A 22,125-nucleotide genomic window follows, 5' to 3' on the forward strand; every position below is an offset into this window, starting at 1 on the left:
TGTTTCTTCGTTTTTTGTTAGATTTGAGTCAGAACTAGCATTAGTTAATGGCTTCTGGTAGAAGCTATTGATTAATCCAAGTTATGATTCATTTCGGATCCCCCGGATGCCGGCCGGAGTTCTTATGGGCTGTTTTGTTCGTTGAGTTCGAGAGGCACAAAACGGGTATTCACTTCCTTCATTTTTTTTTTGTTTTGTTGTCCACTCCTTGTTCTCATCCTGATACTGTCTATCCTCTTCTCCATATCTTGTTAGGTCTGTAGAACAAATGCTCTTGATTGCATGATTAAATTCTTATCAAATCGCTGTTATTAGTTTTAGGTCTTCTATTTGTTATCATTTGTCAGTTTTCCTCTTTGTTGTGTTAATTATGGGTCAAGAATTTTTATTTTTTTACTTGGGTTAGGCTTGTTTAGGTCTTGCAGTTTAGGTTGGGTTTCTGTTAATTTTGAAGCCCAGAGAAAAGGAAAATTAGCCCGGTTTGGAGCTAAACCTTGGGTCAACTTGACCCATGTAGTATACTGCAGTAATTAAGGGACATTTGGGGGGTAGTTTGGGAGGTTTGGGATAGGGAATATTTTGGTAACTAACTAGGAAGCTTCTAGTAGGGGTGTCCAGCCAATTTCAGGCTTTTGGGTAGTTTAACTTGGAAAACAAGTCAAAATTTGAGGGATCTTTAAGCTAAAAGCAGAAATTAAAAAGGACTAGGAGTGCAAGAATAAAATCTGCTATTTGCCCTATTTGCTTGCCTATAAAAGGCACTCTTTCGTGCCTGAGAAGGCAGGAGCGAAGAGCTGAAAATCCAGAAAAATACAAAGGCTAAACATTCTGAAAATCTAGGATTGGAGAGCTGAAAAAATACAGAAAAACAAAAACGGCTGGAATTTCACTGTGTTATTGAATTCCTTTTTTTTTGAAATTTTTCTAGTTTCCAATTTGCAAAGAACAATTTCTGATCGAGTGGTGATTAAAAATGGATTGAGTTTGGTTTTGTTTCAAAAGAGTCTGGAGTCTGCTGTGGTACTGCTCGAGTGAGCTGGGTTTCGGTTTGCTCAAATTAATCTTCTGGGTTTGCTGGTGTGAAATTCCTGCTACTGCTCTACTGACTCTTCATTTTCTCTTGATTTGTCTTGTTCATCACCAGGTACACTTTTCCTGAACTCTACAGAATGTAAGGCAAACTTGAAGCATGAAATGGAAACAAAGTTGCAATAGTCGTACTTGTAACCTGTTTACACAGCTGATTGTCATAGATATCTGATTCATCATGTATGTTTAGTTGGACTCTATCTTAAACAATTGAAGTCTCTGAGTGATATTTAGTTTGGGACTTTTTTTTTGAAATGTCAAGTAAGGGATTCAGTCGCATTAGTATGTCCTAGATGTGTTTTAGCTTTTGGTTGAAATCATTAGTTGTGCTTGGTACTGCTTGCATGTCTGATGGTTGTTAAAGAGACTCAAAGGGAGTAATGATTAGTGTTTGTTATGCTTTTAGGAATTTCTATGAGGAACAGGCACATAATGATTTTGGTTTTTTTGGAAATGAAATTGATCTGTTGACACAGCGCTAAGGAAAATTGAGATTTGGTTAATAGGCATGTTTTGCATCTTCTACATCTATCTTTGATCAATTGTGAAATACCTGGCCCTTGTAGGAAACTTTGGTTGATTTTTGAGATTCAATTTTTAATTGTTTGGGTGCTGTAAACACTGAAAGGCGTTAACGGAACACATTTGGGTGTTTCAAGATCTGGGCTCAAGTTTCATTCATTACTTCAAGTTAATTAAGAGCTTCAAAACTTAGAGTCATGTGATGTTTAGAATTAGATTTCGAATTATTTTCAAGAATCAGGGCTTTGTTAAAGCTGACACATGATTATCCGTCAATTAAAAATGAGGGTAGCCATTTGGAGTCGTTGCAATTGTCTGCTGTCTCGATCCTTGCCCACACGCCGTGGAGATTCGATGTGGAGTCCTGCTTGAGGCAGCTCCAGGTTTCTTAATTTGGGCTCTCCTTGGGCCCAAATACCTGTGAATGGAATTGGACCCCTTCGTCCCTAGGATTCTGTCTTAATAACGTTGATCAAGGTCCATTAGCTATTAAATAGGTTTGAACTCTTTGTAAAAAATGGTAGAATCATTAAGCCTTTATTTAATCGATTAATTGGTATTTTAAAAAAAAAATAATAAATTTGAGGTGAGCTGTGTTAACACAAATATTTCATGGCCCTTGTTTTAGTTAATTTTGTTCAAGTCTTTAGAAATTCGGGACGTGCCATTTAGCGAATTTTCATGGCCTCCCGCAAAGTTAACAAGACGCTAGCCACTTTAGGCGCGCTTTTTAATAATTTTACCTTCTTAACTACGGGTGTGCATTTCATGCGACCTAAATCCAAATCCCAAAACGTTGAATAAGAGGTGTCAAGGATCCGGGTGCATTTCATGTGACGTGATCCAAAAACACTCTCTTAAACGACGTTCACTTTCATAAAAACTAATTAAAAGCGGTTAAACAATTCTAAAATAGCAATAGGATAACATGTATTAAAATCAGACTTTAGCCAAATATAGCAGTTGAGCGACCGTGCTAGAACCACGGAACTCGGGAGTGCCTAACCCCTTCTCCCGGGTTAACAGAATTCCTTACTCGAATTTCTGGTTCGCGACTGTTAAACAGAGTCAAACCCTTTCCTCGATTCGGGATTCAAACCGGTGACTTGGGACACCATAAATCTTTCAAGTGGCGACTCTGAATTTCTTAATAAACGAATCCCGTTTCGATTGTCCTTTAATTGGAAAAACTCCCTTTATTATGCCCTTCACGGGGTGTAGTAAGCAGAAAAAAGGAGGTGTGACAGCTCCTCCTTTTTTCTGCTTACTACACCCCGTGAAGGGCATAATAAAGGGAGGTGTGACAATCATCATCCACAACTCGATTCATTCGAGGCATGCACATCACCGCCTCTTCCGCTTCTCGTTGTGACTGCCATCACATGATTAGTACCTCCCTTTGGGTTCACTACCGTATCACTTGGTAGTGCTCCCTTTGGTCGGGTATTCAACGCTTGAGAAATTTGCCATATTTGCACTTCTAGGTTCCGGATAGATGTGTTGTGTGAAGCCAATTGTGCATCCGAGTCTTGGTTATTTTTCATCATCTGCTCGAACATCATTTCTATCTGTCCCATATCACTTCCGGAAGAACTAGACCCTTGGGATTGAAAGGGGGTGGATTGTTTGGTTGTTGGAACATGGGGGGCCTTTGAAAGCCTTGCCCCCTACCACCATTATTCCACCCTCCTTGATTGTTATTGTTGTTGCACCAATTATTGTTGTTTCCGTTCCAATTGCCTTGATTGTTACCTTGATTACCCCAATTATTGTTCTGATTGTTGTTGTTCCAATTTTTACCGCCTTGTTGTTGGTTATTGTTATTCCAATTACCGCCGCCTTGTTGATTGCCCTAATTGCTTTGGGGACGCCATTGTTGATTCCCTTGATTTCCTCTATTTCCTTGGTAGTTATTGACATATTGGCATTCCTCACTTTGATCATCATAGCACTCATTCGAATAACCCCCACCATCATTGTTGTTGTCAAATTGCTCACCATTACCTTGAGGTTGTTGTTTCCCTCTTTGCCTCCTTTTCAACATAGAGACACTCTTCATTGCATTGACTTGGTGCGGGTTTTGGACTTGTTGCAATTGCGCCTTTGCCAATTGATTCATAGTTGTTGTAAGCTCGGCAATAGCTTGGCCATGATCGTTCAATTCCTTGTGCAAATGGATGACCGTGGGGTCACCTTGGGGCACATTCGTTTGGCTTTGCCATGTCGAAGAGGTGTCGGCCATTTCATCAAGTACATCGCATGCCTCTTGGTAAGAAAGTTTCATAAAGTTCCCTCCGGCCAATTGGTTCACAATGCACTGGTTCGTGGTGTTGATGCCCCGATAAAAGGTTACGTATCATCGCCTCTGTCATGTCGTTATTAGGGCACTCCTTCACCATTGTTCTATATCTTTCCCAAATTTTGTGCAAAGGTTCCGTTGGCATTTGTTTGAAATCTAGAATCTCATCCCGAAGAGCCGCCATATGACTTGGAGAAAAGAATTTGGCAATAAATTTGTCCGCCAATTCATCCCATGTGTGGATAGAATGATTTGGAAGCCTTTCTAACCAGTCCAACGCTTTACCCCGAAGAGAAAACGAGAAAAGCCTCAATCTCAACGCATCCTCTGACACGTTTGTTTGTTTGCTGCCCCAGCATGTATCTACGAACCCCTTCAAGTGCTTGTATGCATTTTGATCGGAGGCGCCCGTAAAATACCCTCTTTGTTCGAGCAAGGTCAACATAACATTTGTGATTTGAAAGTTCCCCGCCCGGATTCGGGGAGGAACAATGGCACTCGCATACCCTTGATTTGGAAGAACTCTTGGGACTGCTCTTGGCGGTGGCGGAGGAGGGTCTGGAATAGGATTGTTATCATTTGCGTTGGCCTGACGGCCTCTACGTGGAACTTGAGGTGGTTGAACCTCTTCGGGCTCAAGATCATCTACCTCCTCCCCCGCATTCACGTTGCCAAGAGGGTCATTTGCATTGAGAGCCATTGTACCGGAATGATCGACACAAACAAAATTAGTAAACACGAAGGAAAGAGAAGCAAAACACCAAACGAGCTAAACAGATAGTCAACACCGTAAGCTCCCCGGCAACAGCGCCAAAAAGTTGATCACTGCCGACTCAACACTACACTAAGGTAGGAAGAGCGGGTTGCAACAGCTTTTACCCGAATAGTGGTTTAGGATCGATTTTCCACAGGGAGCTAGTAGTGGAGTCGTAATGTCTGTTCATTCTAGAATTGCGGTTGTGCTTCTAATGTCTCTTCCAACATATTTGGTTTTGATTTTTATATCTACTATTATAAGACTAATGATTGAAGCTAAATTATGCTACCGGAATATTGCTAAGTTGTGATTAATATAGAGAAAGGGACTAGGGTCGTGACACTACCTAGGTGGCTAGTCAACAGGTAGAAGTTACTAAGGGGAGATTGATATATTTGGGGCTTATGCTATAATAGTTGCACATTTGTACCCATTCTCACACCTCTCGGTAGAGAGAACGATTTTGCCCAATTGGCTGTCTCGAGACCAATTGGGTAGGCCAATTAGACCAAGCAACTAGGGTTCAAGTAGGGTAATTACTCTCTCGAGGTTTAACCCGTTAATTGGGACTACCATTTCTCATGGGTCCATCCCAATTCCTTGTTGGGCGAATTTTAGGGTCATGGACTTTCTTTCTCAAGAAGAGTTAGACCCACTAAGCTTGAATCTGTGTTTGCAACCACAAATTCGAAATTGAAACACAAAATTAACCCAAATAACAAACACCCAATCTCAATCTCACCCTAGATGGCAACACCCATCAACTACCCACACTAGGGTTGAGCCACAACCCTAGATAATGGGTTTAGCTAGACATAATTAAAGAAGAAACAGGAGAAATAGAAGAAGAACTAAACATATTAATTAATTACTAAGAAGAAACTACAAGAATCTATTGAGAAATTAACGCTACAATGCCAAAATAGGCTAAAACTTCTGTTCCCACGAGCGCAGCTCAATATCTGATACAAAACTTAACCTAAAAATGGTAAAATGTTCTATTTATAGTGGCTGGAAAAACTGGACAAAAATACCCCTGCGGGGTCAGCGCGGACCTCGCAAAAAGGTAGCGCGACCGCGTTAGCTCTTGAACTCCTGAATTTTAACTCTCTGAAGTTGAGTACCGCGGACCGCGCAAAAGTGCGGCGCGGCCGCAGGAGCTCTGGCGTGGACTGATCACGCCCAACTATGCCTTATAAAAGGACACACGGACGTTGCAAATATAACCTGAGTATTTATGCCCAGAGTCGAATCCACAGAGAATTAACCTATCAATTACTTTTGTTGGACTTACTAAATTCTTTATAATCAACTTCCCCAAATGTTGTAAACAATAGTTGATGGTATTTCTAATAACTAAGACTGAAAGTAAATAAACAGCTGTAAACTAAATATGTTTGGATTGTAAACAATAATGAGAAGGTTCTAAGGTAGTGATTTCCCCTATTGATGGAATCCCTTCCGGTTATGTTTCATATAAATTCACCAAACCATCTCTATCAATCATGAGCACTCTTTTTACCGTAAATCTCTCCCGAGTAATCGCGATAATTTACTAGACGCACTCTCCCGAGTTACGCTAGCTGACATTATTTATTACAGCTCACTTTAGATTGCACTCAAGGCTTCGTTATCCCTAATCCCGCCTTTAAACCCGCAATTATAGATCCCTCTTATACTTTGGGAATGGTGTTGTTCAACAATTACCTAAATATGCACTCTCTCCCGAGTTATGCACACTAAATAGGCACAGCTAATTGAGGATCCTGTCAATTAACTACAACAAACACGTAGTTGAACAAATAGAGATTAACTGGCAAACTATATTAACATAATCAAGAAGTTCATCCTTCAATAGGTTCCATCAAAACCTTAGAGTAAAGTATTTAGCTACTCATAAAAATAACAAAAATCACAAAAGAATTCATATTCAAAGGTAAAAGAACAAAGAAGAAGATCAAAGATTGATGCCCAATGATCCTCCTTGCCTCTTGCCTTCCTTATGATGTTTTTCACTTCCAAAAATCATTCTCCTCGTTTATTGGCCGGCTTCCCTCGTTTAATATAGGGTTTAGGGCTTAAAATCCTGTGTTTTGCACTTTGGTCCCTGAATTTTACGCGTCCTGCCGCGGTCCTACCGCGGTTACCCCAGGACCGCGGCCAGAGTGGCCTTCAGAATCTGCAGCAGTGTTCTGCCGCGGTCCTACCACAGTTACGCCCTGTTCTGTTTGGAATTTGGCAAACTGTAAAACATGAAAGTTGTAGCTCTTTGAGTTATCTTTCCAACCATATATTGTAGAGTCCAAATGGAGTTCTGAGCAAAAAGTTATGTCTATGTTACTAACCAGTGCGCAACATGCCTCCTTGAGTCTTCGTTCGTACTTAATTATCAAATTTGACCCCCGAATACGATCCCGGCTTAATTCCTTGGGCTTTTACTCACATTTCAAAGCTCCAAATCACTTGAATTCATTTCATAACATCTATATATCTCGAAATCACTCCTACAAGGCATAAAACACACCGTTAGTGCAAAACACTAGCGATTAAAGCGCAAAATCAACTAAAGTGCAGTAAATTAGAGTGTAATAAGCGACTAAAATATGCAATTATAGCCTATCATCAACACCCCACACTTAAACCATTGCTCGTCCTCGAGCAATCAAACTACACTTTTTTTTTATAGACACGACTTTTTTAAACAATTCTCCTAACTCATCACACCAAAAGTATTTAAAATAGACTAAGCACAAAAGTGTAACATCTTCACCTCAAGATTTGACTCACAAGTGCCACTCATTATTCACAACTCACCCACTTACTCTAACATAGAGGTCACTGACATTACCTTTCCTTCATGAATCAAGTGCCCTCACACAATACAAGAGAGTAGTTCCACACAATAAAATTTAAGAACACTTAGGAACTCAAGATAGAAAGAATTCACTCACTCTCAGAAATAACATTCATATGCCACAAAAGATGCACCATAAGCTTGCCCGTAGTGTACTACTCCACTAATCGAGCTCATTCAATCTTGGATCAATTAGGACTTTATTTGGTTATAATGTAGGCTACGGGACGGGTAGGATACATTTAGATATAAGAGTGACTACACCTCCTTAAGCACTTTAATACATACATTTTAACATTTAAACCTCATACTTATGTCAAACCAAAATTCCACCTTCACATCAATGTAAATTACCCCATTATTCTTTAAGCACACTTACGTCAAGAGCCACCACTTATCAAGAATTTTTTTTTTCACAACAATCCAACTATATATTTTTTTTTCAATTCAAGTGGCTCTTCCTTTTTCAAAACAGTGCACCTTTCTCCTTATTCAATTAGTTCCACTCAAAAGCCAAACCAACCACCCCACACTTTAACTTTTACAAAGTTCATAACAATTCAAATGCTCATGAGAGGTGAAAAGGTTCAAATAGATGATTAATTCAAACAACTGGGTAAGGCTTGTAATGTGGTTGCCAAAGAAAAAGGATTATAGGCTCAAAGAGGTTAACTACGATACATAACAATTAGGTGGGTAAAATATACATATCTGGCTCAACAAGAAAATGCCTATATCACTTCCAAGACTGAACAACACTACTATTTCGCTTTGCAAACACACAGGGCAAGTTCTAGGCATCAAATGCAATGCACTGAATAATGCAAAACCTTACACACACATGGCACATAACTCACTCAGGATTGGATTCATAGACACTCTAGTCAAAGCAGTTAAGCAAAGTTAAGATAATACAATTTAAGGTACTTCTACAAGAGTCAAAAACTGAGCATAAGCGTCACAACCAAAGTACTATTCTCAAGTCATAACCAAGTCAAGAGATATTGCTTCAATTCAAAGCACAACATAATGGCTCCTATTCCTAAAAAAAAAACTAACTACACCCGGTTCAAATAAAATCCTTGGAAAAGAACCGTGGCCAAAAGAAAAACCAAGGGGGAGTTACTACACTACCTAAAATAAAACAAAAAATCTTTTTGGTATTTTCTTTAGACCTACTTCCCTCAAGAAAATTGTCTAAAGGATCCGTCATCAGGAAGAGTCTACATATTTCATTTTTTTTAATTATTCAATTAAACTAACACAATTAAAATATCATAGAAAGTCACCCATATAATCTCCTCACCCCACACTTAAAATTGTACATTGTCCCCAATGCACACCATACTAATAAGAGGGTAAAAGAAACTCCCTGGTAGGCCAAAGGCCGAAGCACTAGCAGCTCATGGGGTACTCAGGCTTCTCCCAAGCTTGGTCCTTCGTGCGGGTACCTCACACTTAGTTCCAACCATTTGGGTTGTTGTTGCATCCTTCCAATACCTTTGCTTTCCATGCTCCTAGAAGAAGAAAAAAAATTGACACACTTTTCTCTCCACTTGGATGATATGAACTGGGCACCTAGCTTGGAATCAAGCTTGTGACCTCGAGCGATCGGGGGTGGTAAGTTGATGATCGAGCCAAGCTTTAAGTTCTTCATTTTGCACTTCATGGCTTTCATGTGAGGAATGTCATTTTGCCTCCTTGTTCCCTCAAATTGTAAGATGAATGATTGTTGCCTTTCCTCCTTGCAATCCCTCATTGAGTCGTGTAGATCAATTCCCATATCACCGCACAAGTCCAATGTTGAAAAATGCTTGGAATGCGACTTCAAACCTTCATTTTGCATTTTTTCTCGGATTTTGACATCCTCTTTTTCCCCCGGGCTAGAGTCAATCTCAACCAAATTTTTACTTACACCGGTTGACTCTAATCCTATTTTTTTCTCGGCATCATTAACACTCATGGAGTCGGTTGGCGGATGTTCAGTTCTTGAATCCTCAAAGTAACGCTCACTTTCTTCCTCGGAATTGGACTCTTCTTGGTTTTGATCAAGTGCCAAGGAAGGATTTTTGGCTTCCACATCTAAGGAAAGTTCTTGGCTCTCATTAACTTCCGAGGCTTTTTGGACCTCTAAAGCTTCAAGCATTTCCCCCATTTGTGAGTGACACCTTTCAAGTGCCAGGTCATTTCGGAGACTATTTCCAAAAGCTCCTCCAAGGCACTTTGTTCTTTGTTTCCTCCTTCAAGTAAACACTCCAACATGAGCTTGAACTCTCCATTTCGGCCATGCTCAACTTCTTCAACTCCCATGGCCCTATAATTTTCATCACAAAAAGTAGAATCATCATAGTGGGGGCTTGGGGAAGGGAAGGACAAATAAGCACAATCATCCCAATGACCATTTTGAAAACCACACTAATACTCCACTCATGGGTTTGAGATTGTGCGCACAATCCACCCCTGGGAGAATTTAAATAATTTTTCCACGAGTGTGGTCCTCCACAATAAGGACAAGGGTCATCAAAGTATGAACAACTACCATCCGACCAATTTTCATTATATGATGCCATTTTTCAAAACTAAGAAAATAAACACGAATAACAATAAAAATAGACCAAGGTAAGAAAAATTAATTACACAAATATTCACAAGTTGTGTATAGAGAAAACTGACTACACAAATATTCTACGATACATAAACCGACTACCCTTCCTTATGATGTTTTTCACTTCCAAAAATCATTCTCCTCGTTTCTTGGCCGGCTTCCCTCGTTTAATATAGGGTATAGGGCTTAAAATCCCGTGCTTTGCACTTTGGTACCTGAATTTTACGCGTCCTGCCGCGGTCCTACCGCGGTTATGCCAGGACCGCGGCCAGAGTGGCCTTCAGAATCTGCAGCAGTTTCTGCCGCGATCCTACCATGGTTACACCCTGTTCCATTTGGAATTTGGAAACACGTAAAACATGAAAGTTGTAGCCCTTTGAGTTAGCTTTCGAACATATATTGTGGAGTCCAAATGGAGTTCTGAGAAAAAAGTCATGTCTATTTTACTAGATAGTGCGCAACATGCCTCCTTGAGTCTTCGTTCGTACTTAATTATCAAATTTGACCTCCGAATACGATCCCGGCTTAATTCCTTGGGCTTTTACTCATACTTCAAAGCTCCAAATCACTTGAATTCATTCCATAACATCTATATATCTCGAAATCACTCCTACAAGGCATAAAATACACCGTTAGTGCAAAACACTAGCGATTAAAGCGCAAACTCAACTAAAGTGCAGTAAATTAGAGTGTAATAAGCGACTAAAATATGCAATTATAGCCTATCATCACGGACCGCGTGAGTATGACCGCGGCCGCGTAGCTTGCTCTGGACCCAAACTGGCATCTCTCTGAATCTCTTCACGCGGGCCGCATGACAAAGTGGCGCGGCCGCGTGAGCTGAACGCGGGCCGCATAAATCCAACCACGGCCACGTGGTGAAAGTTCTGAATATACACTTCTCTGAATCTCCTAGTGCGGCCGCGTGCATTTTTGTGCGGTCCGCGCTAGGCTCTTTTTCCATCACTTTACTTGGCCTTTGATACTTGAGCAGGTTTCACTCCGTTTTGAGCCGATCTTCGACATTTCGTCACTTTGTCACTCAGACCTGCAATCAAGCACAACCTGTGAGCATTCTGGGACTATTTCGTAGCAATTTATACTCAAAGCATAGGCAAGTAGGGGCATAAAACACGTTAAAATCCTACTTATCAGCGGCCAGCCAGCAGGAGGCCGTCCCAGAGATATAGTTCAGGGTGCTGGGGCCCAGCCCTGATGTTATGCTATTCCAGCTAGGCCTGAGGCTGAGTCCTCCGATGCAGTTATCACAGGTATAGTTTCAGTTTGCAGTAGAGATGCTTCAGTTCTATTTGACCCAGGGTCTACGTACTCCTATGTGTCATCTTATTTTACTCCCATTTTGGTTGTGCCTCGCGATGCCTTGAGTGATCCCGTGTATGTGTCCACTCCAGTAGGGGATTCTATTGTTGTAGATCGTGTATATCGCTCGTGTGTGGTTTCTTTTGGGGGTCTTGAGACTAGTGTAGATCTCCTACTTCTCGATATGGTTGATTTCAATGTCATTTTGGGGATGGATTGGCTGTCACCTTACCATGCTATATTGGATTGTCATGCCATGACCGTGACCTTAGCCTTGCCGGGATTGCCTCGATTGAAGTCGAGAGGGACTCCTGGTCATTCTATCAACAGGGTTATTTCGTATGTGAAGGCTCAGCGTCTGTTGAAAAGGGGTGTTTGGCTTATTTGGTCTATGTACGTGATTCTAGTGCTGAGGTTCATTCTATGGATTCTGCACCAGTTGTTCGGGAGTTTCCAGAGGTATTTCCTGCAGACCTACCGGGGATGCCACTCGACAGGGATATTGACTTTTGCATTGATTTGGCTCCGGGCACTCAGCCCATCTATATTCCTCTGTATCGCATGGCCCCTCTAGAGTTGAAAGAATTGAAGGAGCAGTTGCAAGATTTGCTTGATAAGGGCTTCATTAGACCTAGTATCTCGCCCTGGGGTACACCGGTGTTGTTTGTTAAGAAGAAGGATGGATCGATGAGGATGTGTATAGATTATCGGCAGCTGAACAAAGTCACCATCAAGAACAAGTATCCATTGCCCAGGATTGATGATTTGTTTGATCAGCTTCAGGGTGACAAGGTATTTTCAAAGATTTATTTGAGATCTGGCTACCATCAGTTGAGGATTAGGGCATCCGATGTCCCTGAGACAGCTTTTCGCACTCGGTACGGGCAATATGAATTTTTAGTGATGTCATTTGGGTTGACAAATGCCCCGGCATCATTCATGGATTTGATGAACCGAGTGTTCAGGCCTTATTTGGATTCCTTCGTGATTGTCTTCATTGATGATATTTTGATCTACTCCCGCAGCCGAGAGGAGCACGAGCAGCATCTTCGAGTTGTTCTTTAGACTTTGAGAGACAGTCAGTTGTATGCTAAGTTTTTGAAATGTGAGTTTTGGTTGAGTTCAGTTGCTTTCTTGGGCCATGTTGTATCAGCAGAGGGTATTCAGGTGGATCCTAAGAAGATTGAGGCAGTCAGGGACTGGCCTAGACCCACATCACCTATAGAGATCCGGAGTTTCTTGGGTTTGGCGGGTTATTACCACCGGTTCGTGGAGGGGTTTTCATCTATAGCAACCCCGATGACCAGGTTGACCCAGAAGGGTGCCCAGTTCAGGTGGTCAGACGAGTGTGAGGCGAGCTTTCAGAAGCTCAAGACAACTTTGACTACGGCACCGGTGTTGGTTTTTCCAACAGGTTCAAGGCCATTTACAATATATTGTGACGCATCTCGTATTAGAGTTGGTGCGGTGTTGATGCAGAATGGCAAGGTTATTGCATATGTTTTGCGGCAGTTGAAGATTCACGAGAAGAATTATCCAGTTCATGATTTGGAGCTAGCAGCCATTATTCGCGCGCTGAAGATCTGGAGGCATTATTTATATGGCATGTCATGTGAGGTGTTCACGGATCATAGAGTTTGCAGTATTTGTTCAAGCAGAAGGAGCTCAATTTGAGGCAGAGAAGGTGGTTGGAGCTACTAAAAGACTATGATATCACCATCTTGTATCATCTGGGGAAGGCCAATGTAGTGGCTGATACTTTGAGTAGGAAGTCAGCCAGTATGGGTAGCCTTGCGTATATTCCGGTCGGTGAGAGACCGCTTGCTTTGGATGTTCAGGCTTTCGCCAATCAGTTCGTGAGGTTGGATGTTTTTGAGCCCGGTCGTGTTTTAGCTAGCACAGTCGCTCGGTCTTCATTATTTGAGCGTATCAGAGATCGGTAGTATGATGACCCTCATTTGCTTGTCCTTAGGGACATAGTGCGGCACGGTGGTGTCAAGCAGGTTACAGTTGGAGATGATGGAGTTTTGAAGATGCAGGGTCGAGTTTGTGTGCCTAATGTGGATGGACTTCGTGAGTTGATTATAGAGGAGGCCCATAGTTCCCGGTATTCTATTCATCCGGGCACCTCTAAGAAGTACCAGGATTTGCGGCAGCATTATTGGTGGAGGTGGATAAAGAAGGACATCGTTGCGTATGTAGCTTGGTGTTTGAATTGTCAGCAGGTAAAGTACGAGCATCAAAGACCTGGTGGTTTGCTTCAGAAGATTGAGATTCCTGAGTGGAAGTGGGAGCATATCACTATGAACTTCGTTGTTGGACTCCAACGGACTCAGAGGAAGTTCGATGCGGTATGGGTTATTGTGGATAAGCTGACTAAGTCAGCGCATTTCATTCCTGTGGTAGTTTCCTATTCTTCGGAGCGGTTGGTAGAGATCTATATCCGTGAGAATGTTCGTCTTCATGGTGCGACCGTGTCTATTATTTCTGATCGAGGTACGTAGTTTACCTCGCATTTCGGAGGGCAGTACAGCGTGAGTTGGGTACGCGGGTCGAGTTAAGCACAGCATTTCATCCTCAGATGGACGGGCAGTCCGAGCATACTATTCAGATTTTGGAGGATATGCTCCAAGCATGTGTTATTGACTTTGGAGGTTCTTGGGATCAGTTCTTGCCATTAGCAGAGTTTGCCTACAACAACAGCTACCAGTCGAGCATCCAGATGGCTCCATATGAGACATTATATGGTAGACGGTGTCGATCGCTAGTTGGGTGGTTTGAGCCTGGGGAGGATCGGTTATTGGGTACGGATTTGGCACAAGATGCCTTCGACAAGGTTAAGATCATTCAGGATAGGCTTCGTACAGCTCAGTCCAGGCAAAAGAGTTATGCCAACCGTAAGGTTCGTGATGTGGCATTCATTGTCGGAGAGCGAGTGTTGCTTCGGATGTCGCCCATAAAGGGAGTAATGAGATTTGGGAAGAAGGGAAAGCTAAGCCCTAGGTTCATCGGACATTTTGAGAATCTTGATCGAGTGGGAGAGGTTGCTTACAGACTTGCGTTGCTGCCGAGTTTATTAGTTAGCATCCAGTGTTTCATGTGTTCATGCTTCGGAAGTATCACGGCGATCCATCCCACGTGTTAGACTTCAGCACTGTCTAGTTGGACAAGGACTTGACCTATGAGGAGGAGCCAGTAGCTATCCTAGACCGGCAGGTTTATCAGTTGAGATCGAGAAAATTCCCTTCAATTCGTGTGCAGTGGAGAGGTCAGCCTGTAGAGGCAGCAACCTGGGAGTCCGAGTCCGATATGCAGAGCCGATATCCCCATCTTTTCACCGACTCAGGTACTTTTCTATGTCCGTTCGAGGACGAATGGTTGTTTTAGAGGTGGAGAATGTGATCACCCAAAAAGTCATCTCTTGTTTTAGAAGTCAAATCTGTGGTCCGAGGCCTTAAAAACCTCCTTTTGTCTCACCTCGATCTGCATGCGCAATCCTAGCGCGTTTCGGGAAAGTTTTTATGTAAAATTTAAGAAAATATTGAATTTGGCCTTTAAAATTGATTAAAGTTAACTTCGGTCAACATTTTTGGTAAACGAGCCCGGACTCGTGATTTGACGGTCCCGTAAGATCCATAGTAAAATATGGGACTTAGGCGTATGCCCGAAATCGAATTCTGAGGTCCCTATCCCGAGAAAAGAATTTTCAAAGAAAATTGTTTGCTGGAAAATATAAGGACTTTTGGAAATGAAATGGTGTGTGATCTTGACGGTATCGGAACCGTATCTTGGTTCCGAAGCCCGGTACAGTTTTAAAATAATAATTAAGTCGAATCTGTGAAATTTGGTAAGAATCGGAGTTGATATGGTATAAATCGGACCCATAGTTGAGAAAATGGAAATTTCAATGTTCTTAAGAATTTCATGAAATTTGGTGCTAAATTCGTAGTTGTTGATGTTATTTTGATGATTTGATCGCACGAGCAGGTCCGTATAGTGCTTTTAGACTTGCGTGCATGTTTGGTTTGGAGCCCCGAAGGCTCGGGTGAGTTTTGGATAGGCCACGGGGTGATTAGAACTTAGGAAAACTCAGCTGATGCATCTGGTGTTTTGCACAGGCCTCTGATCTCGCAATTGCGAGATCAGGCTTCGCAATTGCAAAGTGAGCGGCCCTGGGAAATGCGACAATAACGTCGCAAATGCGAACCAGGCCTAGGCAGGCCATCCTCGCAAATGCGACAGTTTGGCCGGAAATGCGAAGGTCACTATTGTCGCAAATGCGACATATTTGTCGCAAATGCGAAGGCAGCAGAAATTTATAGGGTTCGCAATTGGGAACCCCTAATCGCAATTGCGATAACTGCAACGTGTTAAGTGAGATTTCAGACGGGATCTCAACTTCATTCTTCAAAATTTCGAACACTAAGCATCCCTAGGCGATTTTTCAAAGACTCAAACTTCTCCAAATCATAGGTAAGTGATTTCTAACTCATCTTCTTCAATGTAATTCATCTTTTTACATGATTTCACTTCAAAATCTTGGATTTTTCATGGGAAATTGGGTGTTCTTGGGTAGAAATTAGGATTTTTAAATATGGGGGATTTGGACCTCAAATTGAGGTCGGATTTCAAAACCAATTGCATATTTGAGTTCGTGGGTGAATGGGTAATCGGGTTTTGGTTCGAACTTCGAGTTTTGACCAAGTGGGCCCGGGGTCGATTTTTGACTTTTAGGGAAAACATTGGAAAATCTTTATTCATGCATTAGAATTGGTTTATTCAGCATTTATTGATGTTATTAAATTAATTGTGGCTAGATACGAGTGAATTGGTGGTGGAATCGAGAGGTAAAGCGGTGGTTGAGTGTTGAATTACCCGTTGGCTTGAGGTAAGTGTTTGGTCTAACCTTGACTTGAGAGACTAGGGATCCCCGTCTTGTTTGCTATGTGAAATATCATGTGTGTGACGTATAGGTGTGGTGACGAGTACCTATGCATCACCAAATTACTTGTTTAGCCCATTTCCTTTCCCCATTTTCCTATATCTTGCTTTCCTGCCTTAATTGCTACTTGCTCATAAATGTTTCCATGTCTAATTGCTCCATGTTAACTGTTGTTCTCTTTATTGAATTGTTTAATTGTTTCATGTTAACNATTCATTGGTGCCTTGTGGTGCACCTTGGTTGGTCTCGCTGAGTAGTTTTCATTGGTGAAGTTTCATAATGGTAGTGATATTCCATTGTGTGGGTTGAGGTATAAATAATGTGGGGGATTTGAGTTAGCTTGTGAAACTCTTGTCTCTATTCTTTTGCGTTTGGTGCTAATATATATATATATATATATATATATATATATATATATATATATATATATATATATATATTGGGATCGGGTTGCACGCTGGAGGAATAAGGGAAAATTGTGATTGTCTGGTGGGATCGGGTTGCATGCTGCAACAAGGAGTAATAAGGGTGGACAGGTGGGATCGGGTTGCGTGCCGCAACAGGAGGAATAAGGGTGATATGTGATGAGGAGTAATAAGGGTGGACAGGTGAGATCGGATTGCACGCTGCAATAAGGAGGAATAAGGGTGAATATTGATACTGTTGTTCTTTATATGAGTGGATCGGGATGCGCACCGCCTCAGTTGTTGTTTTAAGTATTCATTTCTGCTGAAATTCATTACTGTGATGTGGAAACACCCTTAAGGATTGGTTATAGCTGAATACTAGTAGAACAACTGGGTTCCGGATTTACTTTATGCTAGTTATTGCTTTAATACATTCTGTATTTCCTTTCTGTTTTTTATAAACTGCTGCAGGTTATATATATATATATATATAGTTATGCCCCGCCGTAGCCTCGTCACTACTTCGTCGAGGTTAGGCTCGACATTTACCAGTACATGGGGTCGGTTGTACTGATACTACACTCCTCTATCCTGTTTCCTGCCTGTTTTTATTTATTTTCGAGACAGATGTGTATTTCTTTGGTCAGACTATTATTTGTAGTATTCGTAGACGGTCTGTGAGATTGTGACACCAGTTCTGGGTGGATGTTACTTTGGTTTTCGTTATTGTGTAAAGTTAAGCTTTTAAATTATTTTCTTCCACATTTGTTTCACTAGTTTATTTTGTTAAGTCTTAAATATTTGAAAGATAAAGGAAAAAGGTAGGATATTCTGAAACGTTGGCTTGCCTAGTGAGCACAATGTTAGGCGCCATCACGGTCACGATGGTGGGAAATTCGGGTCGTGACAGGAGGTCGAATAGGGAGCGGTATAAGTTGGCTAGGAAGGAGGCGAGGTTAGCGGTTACGGTGGCTAAAACTACAGCATTTGGTCATTTTTATGAAGAACTTGAGGGTAAAGGCGGGGATAAGAGACTGTTTAGGCTAGCCAAGGTGATAGAGAGAAAGGCCCGTGACTTGGACCAAGTGAAATGCATCAAGGACGAAGAAGGTAGAGTTTTGTTGGATGAGGCGCATATCCATCAGAGATGGCAGACTTACTTCCATAGTCTCTTGAACGAGGATGGAAACAGAGACATTGTTCTAGGTGATTTGGGATCCTCCGAGAGTCGTTGCAACATTGGGTATAGCAGGCGGATTAGAGTTGAGGAGGTTGTGGGGGATATGCGTAAGATGAGCAGGGGCAGACCGACCGGGCCAGATGAAATCCCGGTGGAGTTTTGGAAGAGTGTGGGCAGGGCGGACTTGGAGTGGCTTACTAGGTTATTTAATGTCATTTTTAGGACGAAAAAGATTCCCGAAGAGTGGAGATGCAGTACGATGGTTCCTGTGTACAAGAATAAGGGTGATGTCAAAAATTGCAACAACTATCGGGGTATTAAGCTGCTTAGTCATACTATGAAGGTGTGGGAGAGGGTGGTGGAGCTAAGGGTGAGGAGAAGGGTGTCTATTTCCAAGAACCTATTTGGGTTTATGCCAGGGCGTTCGACTACGGAAGTCATTCACCTTGTTAGGAGATTGATGGAACAATATAGGGAGAGGAAGAAAGACTTGCATATGGTGTTATTAAAGACATGTATGAGAGAGCGAAGACCGGTGTGAGGATAGTGGGAGGGGTCTCGGACCATTTTCCGGTCATGATGGGGTTGCATCATGGGTCGGTACTGAGCCCTTTTTTATTTGCCCTGGCGATGGACGTACAGACTCGCCACATCCAAGGGCAGGTGTTGTGATGCATGTTATTTGCAGAAAACATTATTTTGATTGACGAGACGCGAGACGGTGTTACCGCGAGATTAGAGGTGTGGAGACAGACCCTAAAGTCTAAAGGTTTCAAGCTGAGCAGAACCAAGACAGAATACTTGGAGTGTAAGTTTAGTGGTGCTACTCAGGGAGTGGAAAGGGAGGTGAGGCTGGATTCACAAGTCATCCCTAGGAGGGGAGTTTTAAGTACCTTGGGTCTATTATACAAGGGGATGGGGAGATTGATGAAGATGTCACACATCGTATTGGGGCGGGATGGATGAAATGGAGACTTGCTTCCAGTGTTTTGTGTGACAAGAAGGTACTACCAAAACTTAAAGGTATGTTTTATAGAGCGGTGGTCAGACCGGCTATGTTGTATGGGGCTAAGTGTTGGCCAATCAAGAGCTCTCACGTCCAGAAGATGGAGGTAGCAGAGATGAGGGTGTTGAGATGGATGTGCGGGCACACCAGATTAGATAGGATTCAGAATGAAGTTATTTGGGACAAGGTGGGTGTGGCCCCTATTGAGGACAAGACACGGGAAGTACGACTTAGATGGTTTGGACATGTGAGGAAGAGAAGCACAGACGCTCCGGTAAGAAGGTGTGAGAGGTTGACATTTGAGGGCCTTAGGAGAGGTAGAGGTAGGCCGAAGAAGAGTTGGGGTGAGGTGATTAGGCATGACATGGCACAACTACAGCTGACCGAGGACATGACCCGTGATAGGAGTGTGGAGGTCTAAGATTAGGATAGTAGGTTAGGTAGTCTAGATTATTCATACCGGTAGTGTTAGTACGTATTCTCGCATTTGGTTGATAGTAGGCTTATTTGAATACCTTTTTTTACTATTTTGTTGTGTACGATGCTTTTACATGGTTTTTCGGTGTGTCCCGTCTTGTTTCTTGTTATTATTGTAGTACCTATGCTTGCCTGAGCTGAGGGTCTATTGAAAATAGCCTCTCTACCTCCACAAAGGTAGGGGTAAGGTCTACGTACATACTACCCTCTCCAGACCCCACTATGTGTGATTATACTAGGTATGTCGTTGTTGTTGTTGTATTTCACCGGATTAAAGGGAAAGAAAAGCTTATGGTCAGTTCTATCGGTATAAAAATAAAAAAAGTTGCTTGTACTGGTTTCTGAAATACAAACATCCATTCCATCAGTGTTGTCCAAAGCTTATTTAAAGTGTACTTAAGTACTGAAGCTCGAAAAAGCTCGGGGAGGGCGCTTCGCTTCTCTTAAGCTGCGCTTTAGCGTAGGCATGGAACTAAAGCATGCGCACTAAAGTCGTTGCCATTAGTACTAAACATCAAATATAATCGGCAAATAAGTGTATTAGTTGTTAATACACTTATATATATATATATATTAAATAGTATATATATATATATATATATATATAATATATATATAAGTATAGTGTATTAACAACTTATATATATATATAAGTAATCCTTCTTCGCGCGATTACTTTTTACTGAAGCCACGCTAAATGGCGCTGTGAGCACGTGATTTTTGCCCTAAGTGAAATTGTTTCCCAAAAATTCAAACAAAATGATTTCTTTCATTATTGTACAAGTTGTGAATTTTGTGTATTTTCTTGTTAATTGTTTGCATCTTATTTGTGCATTTTAATTCATATAAAAATATAAAAATACGCTTGACATTTGCATTTAGAATCTAATTTCATATTTTAGATTAATTAGTGGTTAAGTTATTTTTAGAACAAAATATAAAGAAAAATTACAAAAAATAGTCCACTTGTTTGCATTTTTGGCGTTTTGTTTAGTTTTCTTTGTTTACTAGAATTTATTCTATTTTTTAGATAATTAATTGGTCTGATTTTGGAGTTAAATTAGGTTTTGTTAATTTTGCAAAAGAAATAAATACAATAACAAAATAGAATAAAAAAAAAAGGAAGAAATAAACAACAAAATCAAGGGCTAAGTTATTTGGGCCATTTTCGTGCCAGCCTCAGCCCAAGACCCTTTCCAATACCCATTTCCCCAGCCCAATCCACAAAGTATCCGGTCCAGGTCTCCCATACCTAAAACGACGTCGTTTCGGCGTCACATAATCCAGGCTTTCATTCCCTTATGATCAAACGGCCCTGATGTGTTCACAATGATAAATAATCTGTCCGAAAAAACATTCCAAACCCTAAAACATTCTTCCCCTTCCTCGTACCCTGTAACGCCACCGTCCCACCACGCCTCCGCCACTCCGTCGCAGTCCGCCGCCGTCACCATTGATTCTCTCGACCTCTCCTTTCCTATATCTAACCTTAGATTCCCTCAAATCCCGGCCAAACGTTTCGAAACGTTAGATCAAAGTTTTCCGGCCATGACACCACTTCGCCAAATCAGTCCAAATTAACAACCATGGAACCACTTTGTTTCCTCCTCTATCAAACCCCCAAACCCCATCCTCAATCTGACCGGAACTCTTCGAATATCGATTTGAAGTTTCTGGTCAAACCCTAAATTCCCAATCTTGTCAAATTCATACCACATGGTCTCCTCCTTCCCCTTATGGCGAATCAGTGTCAATGGTGCTTGAATCCTCGCCAGAAGTTGGTTATTTTTGAGGTGATAAGTCCTGCAGAAACCCTAGCGTCAAAATCAGTGAAGTTCGTTTTAATTCTGTTCTGTTTCTCAGTAATTCCATGATTGTTATTTTGTCCATGAGTAGTTGTAGCATGAAATTGTTTTCCCACAATTGGTCACATAGTTAGGAAGTGAGATTATTATTCAAATGCCCCAAGTTTTAAGTTTGAGTTCTTTATTGATTATTTACGTCAAGTAGGGTTTGCAGTTTTGTTCATGTTAATTGATGGCATGTTATTTTAATATGTTATGTGGATTTGAATGGGGTCAATTCATACGAACCTTAGATTTCATTTGAGTTTTGCTTTGATTATTGAGTTGGCGTCGATCTGGAATTTGGTTTGAGTGTGAGTTTGAAGATTTAAAGCAATTTTGTTTTTTTAAGTTTGGTTTTGAGAATAATCTATTCCTAAGCTTAATCTAGTTTAAGTGCTTAGTGTTAGTGGAAGCTTATTTGATTAAATTATTCAAGTTATTAAATGTTCTTATTTAAGTGGTGTTTTGGTTATAACTGAAATTAGAGTAGTTAGTTTAAACTATACGTCAGTTGTTCAATAGGACAAAAGGGGGTTTGGGTGGGTTAGTAATTTCAGGGCAAGTCAAGGTAAGTTTAGGCATCTAAAATGGCTGGTTTGTTAAAGACATGGTAATTTTAGAATTCCAAATAAAGGGTAAGATAGGCAATCAAGGGTAGAGGATCTAGCAAGAATTTCCTAGAAGCTTCTAGATTGTGGGTTTAAAGGTAAATTTCAGAAGATAGTGTGTAACTTGAGCATCAAGTCAGAAAATAGAGAGTTAATAGAAAATAAGGTGAGGACTTATGGTAAAACTAAATCTGAAGCTGCCCTCATTTTGC

The 22,125-nt window shown here is 41.3% G+C and overlaps 1 protein-coding gene across 1 annotated transcript; it reads left to right on the top strand.

Moving 5' to 3' along the window:
• The first annotated feature begins 47 nt into the window (after positions 1–47).
• Positions 48–19,402, top strand: LOC109237335. The gene is made up of 5 exons (XM_019403631.1): positions 48–57; positions 929–1,031; positions 1,145–1,171; positions 17,706–18,345; positions 19,079–19,402. Exons 1-5 carry the CDS (start codon positions 48–50, stop codon positions 19,400–19,402), a joined length of 1,104 nt encoding a protein of 367 aa, XP_019259176.1.
• Positions 19,403–22,125: the final 2,723 nt, after the last annotated feature.

This window comes from Nicotiana attenuata, unplaced genomic scaffold (assembly GCF_001879085.1).
Source record: "Nicotiana attenuata strain UT unplaced genomic scaffold, NIATTr2, whole genome shotgun sequence".
NCBI classification, from domain to species: Eukaryota; Viridiplantae; Streptophyta; class Magnoliopsida; order Solanales; family Solanaceae; genus Nicotiana; species Nicotiana attenuata.

What these genes read in the sequence shown, in the direction of transcription:
- LOC109237335 (XM_019403631.1), top strand. An exon ending in TCTGCTGTGGTACTGCTCGA is followed by an intron (nt 1,032 to 1,144) that starts GTGAGCTGGGTT and finishes GTTCATCACCAG; the next exon opens with GTACACTTTTCCTGAACTCT. An exon ending in AGAGGGTGGTGGAGCTAAGG is followed by an intron (nt 18,346 to 19,078) that starts GTGAGGAGAAGG and finishes TCTCACGTCCAG; the next exon opens with AAGATGGAGGTAGCAGAGAT.